This window comes from Filicampus tigris, chromosome 20 (genome assembly GCF_054856515.1).
Source record: "Filicampus tigris isolate MCC_2025a chromosome 20, RoL_Ftig_1.0, whole genome shotgun sequence".
In the NCBI taxonomy this organism is placed as follows: domain Eukaryota; kingdom Metazoa; phylum Chordata; class Actinopteri; order Syngnathiformes; family Syngnathidae; genus Filicampus; species Filicampus tigris.
In genome coordinates, this window is record NC_141236.1 from 2,656,458 (window position 1) to 2,670,841 (window position 14,384).

A 14,384-nucleotide genomic window follows, 5' to 3' on the forward strand; every position below is an offset into this window, starting at 1 on the left:
ACAATTAACCTATGATTGTTTAACAAGCTTGTCAAGTGGGGAAGTTTCATGAATTGAGAAGTGCTCAGACTGGAGTTAAATGTTATTTCCTTTTATTTATGTTTAAGTATGGTGGGAATGTTGAAAATAGAATAGAACCCTGGACAAAGTTTACTACACTAAAAGACAGGGAAGTAGTTTACTCACAATGAAAGTGCACTTTAACTCTTATCTGGTAACCAGGATGTCAAAGTTCTTCAGAGTGTTGAAATGATTTGCAGTGTCAGCCTCACCAAGTGTTTGCAGACTCAAGTTGTATCTAAATTAAGAGTAATAATAATGATTAATTATAACATCAAAGATCTAAAATGGTGGGTGAAAGAGGTGAAGCCTTGGTATGCATAACATACACTTTGTAGTCACAACATTAAGTAGACCACATCCACTGTTGTAAACAGGCAGCTAGTATGAATTAGAGAAGTTTGCAGGGTACTTAAATGGTCCGTTTCTCTTTTGGGCATTGGATATTATGTTTGGAAGCAGATGTGAAAAATGGAAAAACGACTCGTTATTTGATTTTTATTTTAAAATACAAACCAAAATTGAAATACAGCCAAATTTTCTATTTTGTTGTCTGGAACGAGTAAGGGGCAGTCTAAAAACGGTTTTATTTTCCATTTTTAATTCTAAAACGAAAATAGAATACAGCACGTGACACAAATCGAAATACGGCTCGTATATTGGTTTTAAATTCCGGAAGTTGTCACCAAAAGCATTTCTCCTAGTGACCAGGAGATGGCGACAGCGTAGCGCCTGAAGACGATATCGTGACCTGTATTGTAACCTGGAAAAGAAATTGTTGGTATCATCTGTTAAAGAGATAGTAATAATAATAATATTATAATAATAGAAGAAAACTAACAAAAATAAATAAAATTTCAATGAAAACTAACTAATGAAAATCAGAAATAGCTTTTGAATTATGGTTGAACAGCTTTATTTTAAAATGATAATCATAAACTCAAGAAAGAGGCCTGGACAAAAATGGTGGTACTCCGAGAAAAGATTGAAAATAATATGATCATATGGACATGTTCAACCAATGTGTCGTTGAATTAGCATCACAGATGTCTTCCAACTTGTAAGAAGTCAGTTGGCCAACATTTTCGGGCATACATACTCCACTACAACCATGGGGAAGACCAACATTCTCGCCTGGATGATGAAGAATCCAACAGTGCCCCGCCAACCACTACACTTGTATATTTGATTTACTTTTAAATTTCCCAACTACTGTATGTGTTCTTCCCAGAGAATCCGGAAGCCCAAGAAAGCTTCTTGGGGTGCATAAAGGGTGCTTCTTTATGGCATCCAAAAGCACGTGCTGTTCTCTTCAACGTCTGAAGGCTGCTGAAGCTGAATGTGTACTGGAATGTTCAAGTATATTGTATTTGGGATAATAAAGACGTACTTCTGGAGCCTGTTGCTTTTGTTTTATGTTGTTCCACCCTCACATTCAAGGGGAAGTCAACCCAAAAACTGTCTTCCATTCTCACACATATGCATATAGTCAAATCATTATCTTACACATACAACTACATATAATTTTATCACTCTAATGCGAACACAGCAACAAGTTAGAATTCTAGTTTCTCCTATTTACACCTGATTGTCATTTTTTAAAAATTATTTATTTTTAAAGCTTATTAAACATTGCAAGTGATTTACAAGATTCCAATTCAGTTTCATGATTGCTCCAAAAATAAACTCCTTACATTGCTTTTTATTTGTTCTTTTTATGTTTGCTATTCTCAATAAGCCTCTGTAAATAAGAGAATGGCTTCATCAAATACTATTTTCTGGAGCGGCCCTTTTAACCCAGATGCTGTGGCATGAGTGTGATTCACACTAGGTATCCCAAGAACATTGCTGAACTGAAGTGGTTTGTTCAGACCAATCAATAAGCGGACGGACAATGCTGCTTCTTCTTCGCCTTGTTTTTGGCGGGTTACATCTCCTTGGTGCATATCGCCACCGACTGGACGGGAGATCGCAAAGGCATTTGGCAAGCAATATCTTATGATCGATCAATCTACCGTAGGTCAAAGAATGTGTGCGACTGTACGGTATGAGAAGCAAATGGAAAGAAACGCGTGTTTTACAAATTGTGCAACGGCTCTTCAAACAACAATAACAACAACACCGTATGGTGTATACAACAGTAGTAGGAGTAGTAGTAGTAAGGGAAATATTTTGATATTTGTATTCGCCTTTTGGTGTTGGAAGATTTTGTTTTATAAGGCACCAAATTTGAGACTTCCACTTGCCTTTTTTTGTCTGTTTGTTGTTTTTGTTTGCCCTTGGGGGACGTCAAGATCAGGGGATTTCGTAATTATTACGGGCTACATAAATACATTTGACTTGATGTTGATGGTGAAATATAAAATATGAAAATAAGCACAGCGACATTGACCGGGTGGCGGGTGACTGGTTCCTTTGGAGAAAATCCAACAGTTTTTAACCTGAATTTGCTGATTATGCCCAGATTACCAGTCCAGCCCTGTTTATAGTGCATCGTTTTCTTTATTTCAGTTTCTCATCCAATCCCTGCAGGCCGAATGACGGTGAAACTAGACCCGCTGAAAGAATGATCTTTGTTCCTTATACTGTGCACTTAAGGCGTGTGTTTGCACAAATGAACGTATTGAGCGGAAGACAAAACAATGCATATGTGCTTGAATCTTTGAGTGGACTAAGCCTTGAAGTGACAGCTAAGCACACAAGCTTATTGAATACTGTAGTTGTAGTAGGAGGAAAAATGTTGGACACACAAAGTGAAAACGGAACATTTATTGTGAAGTCCGATGCTGTATATAAGTGGCAAACAAGTCATTAGCATAATTCAAGAGTCTCTCATGAGATTTTATCTTTCAGTAAACACGCATGACCTGATGTAGCCTCAGTATGGTGCTCTTTAATACATAATCACATGTACAAAAGTTCCTTTCATGGGACCGAGTGATATTGAGGTTTTTTTTTGTTTTTTTTTACATTCCGTGTGACAATCGACTGCACACTATAAGGACTTAACCTCATTTAACATCAGAGCCTAACCTCACAAATGATCTCCTTTCCAACAGTCATAAATGGTGTGGAAAATCATAAATGGCGTAGAAAATCTTCCCAGAAGCTGTTACAGTCGAAATGGGCGCACGTAGCCGCACATAGACGAAACGTGTCTCAATACTTTTATCCATATAGTGTAGGTGAATGCACACACCACCTCGTTGAAATTCAATGGCGAAGACTTTCATTAAAATGCATGCGACGTGTGTGCCCTATGTAAGACAGTTTGACAAAGATGAGGGGGTGGAAAAGAGTTTTTGTTGTTCTATAATGAAGACAGATGAAGTGCACGCAGTTCATCTGTATCTGCTTCTGTCTTTGTCCTTGAACTTCCTGGGCGACTGACTGCGACTCCTTCGACTCCTGTCCCGTCCCTCTTTCACATGTTTGTCCCGGGACTTGGCATGCCTGCGGTCCTTATCTCTAGAGCGGGAACGCGAGCGGGAGCGATGCCGATCCATCTTTCTGTCTCGCCGGCCATCCTCGTCGTCCTGGAGAGATGAGAGTACAGAGAATGGAATACTAATGCTGCATATTTCAAGTGGCACAATTGGGATATGCGGCATGGCAGCAGAAAAAGAATGAAAAAAAAAAAGCTTGTGGAATCAGATTCACTGGAATCATGACTCTTCCAAATTAGTGCTGGATAAAGTTGCATTCAGATCAAACTATTTATGGTTCTATCCTTCTTTGTGGCAAACCCAAACACTGTCGGCACCATGAGTTTAAGACGTTGACACGCATTATAAAAGGCTGGTTTCAATCGGTTAAATGCAATAGCTTGGCTTTCTTCAGTGGATGTCAACATCAATGAGTGTTAGCAAGCTAAAAGGAACCAGTTAGACTTAATTTACTCACCCTAAAGGCTGAATATCATTTAATACTAAAAGAAGGAACAAGGAAGTGTACGCAAGATAAAATACTGATACTACATAACACAAGCTCTTGTGTTTTGCATGACTGGGCATGAGTCAAACTTCTGCTTCCAGCAACAATAAAGCCCACGTAATCAGGAATACAGTCTTGATCTAAATAATGCATGTAACCATTAGGGGTGGGGCAAAAGAAAAAAAAAATCGATATTGCAATAAATCATTTTTATTGCTCATGGTGCAAAATGCATCCAATATTGACATTGCGGCTGTCCACTGAAATGCAAACTTTTCAAGCCATCGTTAATGCCGCGAAATGAAACCAACATTTGTTTCATGCTACTCCTTCCACTGACCAGCACATATCAAACTTGTACTTGCACTTCAAAATGCTCCAGTGCGTCGTTTTATACATTTCTTCATTAGGAGGGGTCGATATGGGTCTGATGAGCTGGCCCTTAAAACTGCAAGCACTTTTAGAGTGGCAATGAGCCAAGCAGCCAGCAGAGGGTAGTGGTAAACCATCACCAGGTTGACTTTTACACAGTACCTTGTGTTTTTTGTACTTCTTGCTTCCTTCACCATCTGAATGATGATGATGATGATGATGCTGATGGTTATGTCTCTTCTCTTTGTGTTTTTTCTGTCCGGACGCCTCCTCCTCCTCCTCCTCCTCCAACAGCAGGTCATATCGGGAACTTTTGGAGGGGTTAAGGAAAACTTAAAGATGCTAATAATAGCCCATGACCAGAGGTAAGGTACAAATCCTATTCTGACCAAAGTAAAACATCCCAAGTAAACATGTGAGGATACTCTTGTTTGGGCTTCGCTTGATCTTTCAGAGTCAGTTTGGATCGCTTCTCCAAGTCGTTCTCATAAGCCTTGAAGTCTTCTTTGGTGTACTTCCCACCTACAACGCATCATGAGGAAGATGGTTACTCGGCACAAAACATTTTCAACCATAAGGGCCGCACATGGCAAAGACTACCTTTCCCTTTCCATTTGATCTTGGACACAGACTGGCTGAAGTCGACATGAATGCGCCGATCGTCGATGAGCACGTTATCCATTTTGAAATAGGCCTTTTCACAGTCTTCTTGCTGGCAAGACACAGGACAGACAATAAAAAACAAAATGCAAGAATTAAGGTAGCATTAAAAGACACTCCTCTGAAAGGTACCAAAAACTATTTTAAACACTTTTACGGGAAACATTGCACTTCAAATTGTAAGTATATGGTCAAAAATGTATCATAAAAAAATGTATTCATTAATGGTTTGATTTTTCAGCAGCTCTGCCTCATTTTCTTCTCGAGTGTTTTAGTACTTCCAGTAGGGGTCACCTAGGTCCATGCAGGCACCACATAAGCAGCCCTCTGGTTACTTGCAGAGATTGATAGTAATTGCATGTTGATAATTATCAGAGCTTCTGATGATGCACAAGAAAGCCCGCTACAGACAAGCAGACTAATGACATGGATTGCTGGAATCATTTTCTGTGGTCTGATGAGACAAGATTAATTTATTTGGTTCAAACGGTGTCAAGTGTGGCATCATGTAGTTGTGTCTTGCATAGTCTGTGTACTGCCAGCAGAGGGGAGCAACAGTTCATGGGGGAGTGTAAGAGGATTCCAGATGTAACTTGTGACACTAAGGTCAACTCCACGCCTAAAGAGGGTTAACGCAGAATAAAGAGGGTTAACGCAGAATAAAGGTGGCCACGCAAAATATTGACATATTGATATTTGGATCCAATATGGACATTTTCACTTAGGGGTGGACTCACTTTTGTTGCCAGCGGTTCAGACATTAATAGCTGTGTGTTGAGTTAACTTGAGGAGAGTAAATTTACACTTACACTGACTACTTTAAACTGTACAGTGGCATTTCTTCAGTGCTGTCCCATGGAAAGATATAAAATATTACCCGAAACGGGAGGGATGGCGGGGGGACTTTGGTTAGCACTGTTTGTGCCAGTGAGTGCAGATAAAGCTCACCTTTTCAAATTCGATGAAAGCATAGCAGAGGGAATCTCCAGTCTTCCAGTCACGAATGATTTCGCAGCTGTACAGGACAGAACCAAAGACAGTAGTAAAGCACAACATACACGTGCACAGCGCATATTATATATTGAAAGAAACTTTGTTTACCTTTTAATGTGGCCGAAGCGAGAAAAGATGATTTCCAGGTCTTCATCTGTGGTCACTGGGTTCAGCTTGCACACAAACAGCACATCCTCTGGAGGCTTTACGTCTGCATCAGGGAGGTCGCCCACCTGGAGGAACGGCAGACGGACACTTAACACAATCGTGACGACGCATCTCGAGTAACTTCACTCGAGGTTTGAGGCCCTTCTTACCATCTCCAGCAGGATGGCTCGGGTTTTGGCTTCTTTCTCCTGAAGTCTCTCCTCCACTTCTTCAGCCACTTTCCCATCGGCGTCATCTATCACTTCATCTGCGCCAATCCGGCCACTCTTAACCCACATCAAATAATTATTAAGTTGATAATTGGGTGCAGGACTCTAGCAACAAAGTAGACCAAAAATCCTGCACTCACATCTAGTTGCTCTTTGGTGGGATCAGGAGACCGATCAGGCACTGGGAGATCCAGAGGATCATCAAAAGGGTCATCAAGGATCACAGTGTGGTTTATTCTAATGTAAATTGATATAAACAAAGCTTTGTTTGATATTAATCAGATCAGAACAAATGCAGTAAACAGTACAACATTAAGATGACATTTATTTGAGTCACAATCCAACTCACCTGATGTCCTGAAATGGAAGAAAGTCTGTGTCGACAAAAGTCTCATTGATTTTAGCCACAATATCCAATCCCTCTGACACTTCCCCAAAAACAGTATGCACGCCATCCAGGTAATCCAGGTTTTCACCAGTGGTAATAAGGAACTGAAAAAAAACCAACAAAAACAACTTTTATCACTGTTCTATAATAATGTCAGATGAAAGTTTTATAACACTTGTACTCACCTGTGAACCATGCTGGTCACTCCCATTGTTAACCATAGACACGGTTCCCTTTTTTTTGTGTTTAATACGCGGTGCTTTCTCTGAATCGAAAAAACGCGCCTGGTCCCCGTACAGTTTGCTAATGACACACAAAAGAGGACACCGCTGTCAACATGCCATATTGAAGAAAGGTAGCAATAGAGATAAAGATGGCCCACCAGTAGACTGACTCTCCTCCCCGACCCGTCCCTGTGGGGTCACCAGTTTGGATGATGAAGTCTCTCTGTAAATAAAATTGAAAAAATAATAATAATGATAATGATATAATAAAATGCGGGGAACAAATAAAAAAGATTAGTGGCGAAACACATTTCGGTTTACTATTGTTGTAATTAAAACACACATACAAAGTTTGACAAATACTTAGTGTAGGTCTCACTACAAATGAAAGAGTTTGCATGAATGCATACCAACAACAACAACTCATATGTGGGATTAAAAGAAAAACCGTGGATGGATGTTTTTTAATAGACAGCTAGAATATGACAGGTAAATGTCTCGATGGGTTTCATTGAGGCACACACTATTCTTGTCACTTTAGAATCACTGACTCATTTATGGTCAATGTGGAAATGTTTGGTAGCATTTTCTCCACAAAGCTACACAATGCAAAACGTTGGCAATTTCTCTTTCAACTTCATTGCAAGCTTTACAGTTGCCACGACGTTTGCCCTGCAGACAATGTGGTAAAGTTATGTCCTGAGAAAAAACAGGACGAATGCATTTAAGGTTTGTGATTATACACCTGGCCAGCAGGTAGGTTTTGCACATTAAGCTTCGAAAAATTAACTCTTTCTTGATCACTAATAGGAATAGCTCGTAGCCTTGTACTTACCTGTACGTTGTGGATGAGACAGTAGTTGTAGTATTTTATCTTGCATAATTTCAGAAAGTTGAGGCAAGCTGTAAAGAAAACACATAATGTAGTTAATGTTGTTTGTTACATTTCCCCAAATTTTTCACTTTCCACTCTTTTCTGAAGCCTGAAGAAAGTCTTCAACGGTGTGTTGTTGACTGGACGTTTACTAGCTGAATAACTAAGTAGCGAGCAAGCTAATAGCTACAGCCCGCAGATGCTTATTCTTGAATTAATCAAAGCTTCCCGAGACTATACTGAACGAGTAATTGACATATGACAGCCGTTGCTTTCAAATACTGACGGGATTTACGTACTTTTCGGCCTTTCTTCTGTGAATAAATCAATCACAATATCGCCGAGCGTCGTTTCAAGAAGGACCGCCATGCCTGCGTGTGAGATCTCGCGAGAAAATACGGGCTACTCATTTCACGCGCGTGCGCAGTTTCTATTTCCTTGTCAAAAGGGTCCCATCGTACTGCTGGAAAGATAAGATAGACTAGAATTAAAATGGCAGGGACAACATTTTTTGTAATATTTCTATTTTTTGTCTATATAGAGCATACCGAGTCATCACCGACTACGGTAAGCTCCTCGCTGATAAACACTATTATACTAATGACACTGACATTGCGGTCAGTATTTTAGTGGTCCTAAATTAGCCTGAATTGTTTTGTTTTTTCACGTGCTAGCCATTAGGTTCGCTGTATCTTTACTTCAAAAAATTGTTCATTTTGCAGAGGTTCTGTTGATGCCTCTGGGCTAGCATTATATTTCACAACGTTGGTGATTAATATATTGATTTTTGTAGGAAAATATCCTGATCAATGTGACAGCAGGGGCACTGGCAGATACACAAGAGTCGAACAACTTGCAGGTACAGTGCAGAAAGTTCACTTTCTGGTGTCCTAACAATTAACAATCTGACAAAAGATGTTTTGTTTTGTTGTTCCAGATTACGTTAAACATATCGGTGGGCGAGGAGGAGGTCTTGGTAAATGATGTTCCTGTTCAGTTATCAGGGGTGACCAGATTCAAATGTCAAGCACTTCTCTGTAAGTTAACGTCCCACCAAAATGATGTTCTTTCTCCTCTATTAACACTAATGCCCACGACGTCCTTGTTTTTGTCAGTGAATAGCACTAATGGGAGCAGGGAGTATGAAGAAGGGGACCTGGTATCTACTGTCACTCGGGTTATGGTGACCCAGAACCGACTGTATAGTGACTTGGAAGAGTTGGTGGCTATGCAAGTGTTTAGTGAAGTCATTGAGTTGGAAGGCAAACAGGTACACATGAAATAATATGGTGATCATGTTTTTCTCAATATCTTTCAATTCTTTTTTCAGAGTGTACAATTTGTTATTGTTTAATTTACAGATAGATCAATAGAAGGTAAGGGCTGTATTTACTCGGTGACTAGTGCTTTTGGCCTGAGGTCGAGGCAGAGCTGAGTGCACTGAATTCAATTAGTCTTCCACCTTCAATTTGCATTCTATTTCTGAATGTGCATCTTGGTAAGTGAGGAAAACCCGGTAAAGAAGGCTGAAGAGGATTTTGAATACTTTTTCAGCTGACACTATCAAAGTGGAAGGAATGCGAGAAATTAATGCACCAAATATGTATTTTTGTTTTGTAGGTTCAGCAGCCTGATATGTGTGAGGTGAAAATACTGATGAGCCCAGATTTTCAGAAGTTGGCTCAGTTTACCAACATTTACCCCATCGGACACAGTGAGATCTTCAAAGTTTCCAGAGACAATGACGTGGTCGTCACAGATCCGACAAACCATAAAAAAGGTATTGTGAACACACGTTGGTCACAGGCAATAAACCTACCAGTTAATTTTTTCTCCCTTTTTTAATCATCAGAGGAGCAAATGATGCTACAGACGACCAGTCAGTACCCTCTAAAACAATCAGAGACGACACAAGAAGAGATCGCTGCTCCGGGAAAACTCCCGGAGACACCGCTTCGCATGGATCCTGACCTCTTGGACTATATCAAATCTGAAGAAAGTGACTATGGAGACCTGGGCCAAGAAGACCAGATTCCAACTGAGAGTTCACCAAAAGAATTCCTCTCGTACTCGGTGCGAAAATACCTTTTTATGCCGTACTGTCATTAAAGATTCTCTTTGTAATATGTTCTATGCGGGCCCACAAGTCTAAACACAGCATTCTGATTAAGATTTTGTTTGTACAATATGAATTAGGATGTCATTTTTAGTCAACAGCAAGTGTCAACATGCGATGGATAAAAACGGATGAATTTTGCGGCTTAAATCATCTTCCGAAATGCAGTGTTAATCAGAATGCCATGTCTCGACAAGTGGGGTGCATAGGAAGAATTGTAAATACTTGACTTCCCCTGAAGTTTTAGTTGTGACTGGTGGGAATTAAAATTTCAAGTGTTCGAGGAAACATAATACTGGATTTAAATTGAAATCCTGGTCCATAATTTACGTGAACGGCGCACCTCAAACAGACTTGTGATTCTCAACGTGTAGTACTAGTACCAGTAGAAGTACTCTGTCTCAAGCAAGTGGTACTAAATTGAAAGAATCACTGCCAGAGTACAGATCAGTTGTATTTAACACTCATGAACACTTAGAACCACTATGCTTCCGTATTTTAATGTTGGGAATTATGCCGGTACCAGGAGCGCTTATTATCTTTTAGGTGGTACCGTACTTGGTGTGAGAGAGAGCGATAGAGAGAGACCTGGTACTCTGTGCAGATGAGTAAAATGCTTGTTGCCATAATATGAGGAAATAAAACGTCATCTCTGTTTTACTGTTGTGCCTTGCCAGGCCATGTGTCGTTGGGTGGAAGAAACCAGGGAGCGTCTGAAACACTTCTGCTCCGAGTCACTGCCGCTCTTCTTCCTGGTTATGTGGGTGGTCGTCATTGGTGTCGCTGGATCAGCAGTCATTGTCAAAATACTGGACTTGTTCTTCCCAACTTGTGAACACAAGTGAGTTTGGTTTGAGCACTATTTTACCTGACTTTGAATTGGTAGATAATCTGTTATGAACAACTAGTACACATTTTGATTGCCAGCTAAAGTCCGTTTTTTTTTTTTTTGGGGTGGGGGGTGATTCTCACAGGCGGATTTGTCATCTAAAGTCATTCACTCCGTTGCCGGACGAAGAGAAGCACATTCTCCTGGAGAACACAGAATTAGAAGAAGCGGAGGAGTAAGGCATCAAACGAAGACTGTACTGTCAGTTTTTCTTCATTTTCTTTTGCATCTTGTGAAGTTAGCAGAAGTCATATAGGCCGGTTCGGTTGCTGGAAATGAGGTTTTGCCCTGATGCTATTTAACACAGATGCAATCTGTATCCATCAAATTGTCTTCAGGGCAATTGTCATCACTGTCATTAATCTGTAGTTGTTTGTTAAATCAGGATTGATACGTTCTTGGATGAATTTTATAGCCAGTGAGTGGACATATGCTGTATGAAAAGATTGTTGCGCTTATTTAGGTAATTATTTTTATGAATTGGTAAATTTATTGCATGGATAACACGTTAAATCAGTGTCATAAAATGTGTGTTTGCTCTTCAAATGAAATGTTGTTTTTGTGAATGACACCTTCCTGACACAGTCGCTTTAACTCATTCACTGCCATTGACGGATTTATTTGTCTTTTCTCAGCCCTTCAATCCCAATAACTTCTTTTTCCCAAAATATTTTCAAATGTTAGGGTAAAAGAGTATTTGAAAATGTCTGGCAGTGAATGAGTTAATGTCCTTTTCACAATGCTACAAGATCTACTGTAATGGTATATAAATTTGGGGAGTTGCCTGTGTGCGTTTAACTATTAATACAAAGCATGTGCACAATACAGTTATGAAACACCGAACTTTTTTAAATCTTGCCTTTTACAATTATACTGGACTCAAATCAGCATGGATGCTTAGTCACGAGTCAAGCAGGCGGTGGAGGCACATGGACAATTTGAGAAGCTTTTGTAATGCTTTGTAAGTATTCATTGATGTGCTTTCTTGAATCAATGCGTGGATCTGTGTGCACCTAAGGGGGCTCTGTAGCATCTTAGCGGTCCATTTTCGCTGCACACTGCATGATGTACCGCATTATTGAGATGCATGCCGTCAGTCTAGCGAGTGCATTTTTCTGTTCTACCTACTGCTTGGGACCTCAATGATAACGGCTCAACTTTAATACTTACTAGTGGTAAGACAACTGCATAGCAGGCATGTGCTCAAATGTATTCAATTGTTCTTATAATAGTATTTGGCCCATGAAATATTGGTACATTTGTTAGCATATATTTTGTCAATTACAGCTGGACTGCATGCGTGTCTATAACCGTTTGGATTCAAGGCTTTATCGGCATCAGTATGGAGCAAGAACTCCATAACTGGCAGTCCAGGTTATTACAGTATATACCGGTACATCCGTGATCAAGGTGCGATGATCGAGCCTCAAGGAGCTAGGGATGAGGGACGTCTGATGTATCCTCTGTGGAATTTTTGTAGCTTCTCGAGGGTGGCGTATGAAAACGGGCGTGTGCCAGCTGGAGCGTAAGCGACACAGGAGCCGGACTTCAAATTAAATAGTTACATAACCCTCGATCGTGTCATTTCTTGATTATTTTAGTTTGAATATACATATTTTGCTGAGTGTCTGTTGTATCTGGGGCAGTACTTGATACCAAATACTGGCTCACGGTGGTTACTACACTGAACCAACTGCTGTTTCTAAGGTTTGCAGTATTAGGCTGCTATTTCTCAAATGTATTTGGCCCCATGAAGAAAAACATTTTGATGGTTCTTCACAGTTTTTCGCATTCACTGTAATGTATAAGCAACATAGAAATTTGTGGAGATTAGGAAAGCCATTGAATTGTTTTCACTGCTTAGAGGGAAGAAGTTAGAATGCCCTTAGGGGTGTGTGTGTGTTTAATTTGTTTTGTATTGTTGTTTGTCTTTATGTACGCTGCATGACTCTTTATATATATTTGGATTGTTTGGAATGTTAAATGCTTATGTTGTTTGTATTTGTTCTTTAAATAAAAAAATAAAAAAAACTCCTCCCGCCTCGCTCCTTTGACAATCTCATCTCTCCTCGATGGAATGGAAAAGGAGCGAGTTGGGGATAGATTTGTCTCATAATTATTCACACAAATGCATCCGTGAATTTCCCGTGTTTTTCAGATCCACAAATATATTTGCTATTTTCACGTGTTTTTCAGATCCACAAATATGTTTGCGATTTTCACATGTTTTACAAGGGCGGCACGGCGGTCGACTGGTTAGCACGTCCGTCTCACTGTTCAGAGGTCGAGGGTTCAATCCTGGCTTCGGCCTCCCTGTGTGGAGTTTGCATCCCCGTGCCTGTGTGGGTTTTCTCCAGGTTCTCCGGTTTCCTCCCACATTCCAAAACAAAACATTAACCTTGCGTGGCAGTTTAATTGATCACTCTAAAATTTGCCCATAGGTGTGATTGTGAGTGCGAATGTTTGTTTGTCTCTGTGTGCCCTGCGATGGGCTGGTTCGGGGTGTCCCCTGCCTACTGCCCGATGACAGCTGGGATAGGCGTGCCCGTGACCCATGTGAGGACAAGCTGTATATATAATGGATGGCTGGACGTGTTTTTCAGAGCCACAAATATCTTTGCGATTTTCACGTTTTGCAGAGCCACAAATGTGAGCGTGATCTTTTTCACGTGTTTTTTTTATTATTTTTTTTATTGTTATGTGTGCATTTCTCATGACTTATAATTTGTAAATATTCAATTCTGCTTGTGAAGTGCTGAATGTTCATTTGTGAATCAGCGGGCACGCACAATTATTTTTGAATTAAAATGCTACAACAACAATAAACGCAAATCCACTGTGTATTTTTATGTATGATAGCATGAGTGGTACCTGCTTTGTATGAAACAATATGAAATTATATTGTGTGTAGTTGGATGTTGTCAAGTTTAACACTGTCATTGTGAAATATCAATTGTTTTAATTCAAAAACAAACAAAAAACAGCTTGTAGATTCTGAAATATACTGTATGTTTAAATAGTACAGTCTGCTTAACTACAGTAAATCTTATGTGAAGGCCTACCATGTGCTCATTAAATGCTAACATTTGCCCAAAAAAATGCAGCCCTCATTGTGCACCCTGTCAGCAAGATCACATTTTTCATTGTATGTACATTGTCTGTTTGCAGTTGATTAAAAAAAAAATTCAATCTTTACCAAAATTCATTTTAACAGCTTGGATTCATTCATTTTCTGCCAACAAAAGTTAGCAGTAGGAAATAATCATCACAATTTTAAAAAGTAAAATTACCTCATTCACTGCCATCGACGTATTTGTCTTTTCACAACCCGCCATTGACTCCCAGGAACTTATTTATATATTTTTTCAATTTTTTTTCAAACATTAGGTTAAAAGAGGGTCTGAAAATGTTTGGCAGTGAATGAGTTAAATATTGTGTGAGTTTGACTAAAAAAATTGAATAGGGAAATGCATGTTTTCCAACTGCATCTGGATTGGG

At 39.7% G+C, this 14,384-nt stretch overlaps 2 protein-coding genes across 2 annotated transcripts; one reads left to right on the forward strand and one right to left on the reverse strand.

Annotated features, from left to right (window-relative positions):
- Positions 1-2,813: 2,813 nt before the first annotated feature.
- Positions 2,814-8,347, reverse strand: ppil4 (peptidylprolyl isomerase (cyclophilin)-like 4). Its single transcript, XM_086018738.1, has 13 exons — positions 8,181-8,347; positions 7,843-7,910; positions 7,166-7,230; positions 6,969-7,086; positions 6,745-6,887; positions 6,536-6,632; positions 6,336-6,452; positions 6,127-6,251; positions 5,974-6,040; positions 4,966-5,077; positions 4,791-4,887; positions 4,528-4,675; positions 2,814-3,596 (listed from the first exon to the last, which is right to left on the reverse strand). Exons 1-13 carry the CDS (start codon positions 8,248-8,250, stop codon positions 3,402-3,404), a joined length of 1,422 nt encoding a protein of 473 aa, XP_085874864.1. The 5' UTR covers positions 8,251-8,347; the 3' UTR covers positions 2,814-3,401.
- On the forward strand, positions 8,286-11,729 carry ginm1 (glycoprotein integral membrane 1). Its single transcript, XM_086018741.1, has 8 exons — positions 8,286-8,448; positions 8,675-8,740; positions 8,819-8,918; positions 8,997-9,151; positions 9,502-9,661; positions 9,734-9,954; positions 10,675-10,838; positions 10,972-11,729. Exons 1-8 carry the CDS (start codon positions 8,374-8,376, stop codon positions 11,063-11,065), a joined length of 1,035 nt encoding a protein of 344 aa, XP_085874867.1. The 5' UTR covers positions 8,286-8,373; the 3' UTR covers positions 11,066-11,729.
- Positions 11,730-14,384: the final 2,655 nt, after the last annotated feature.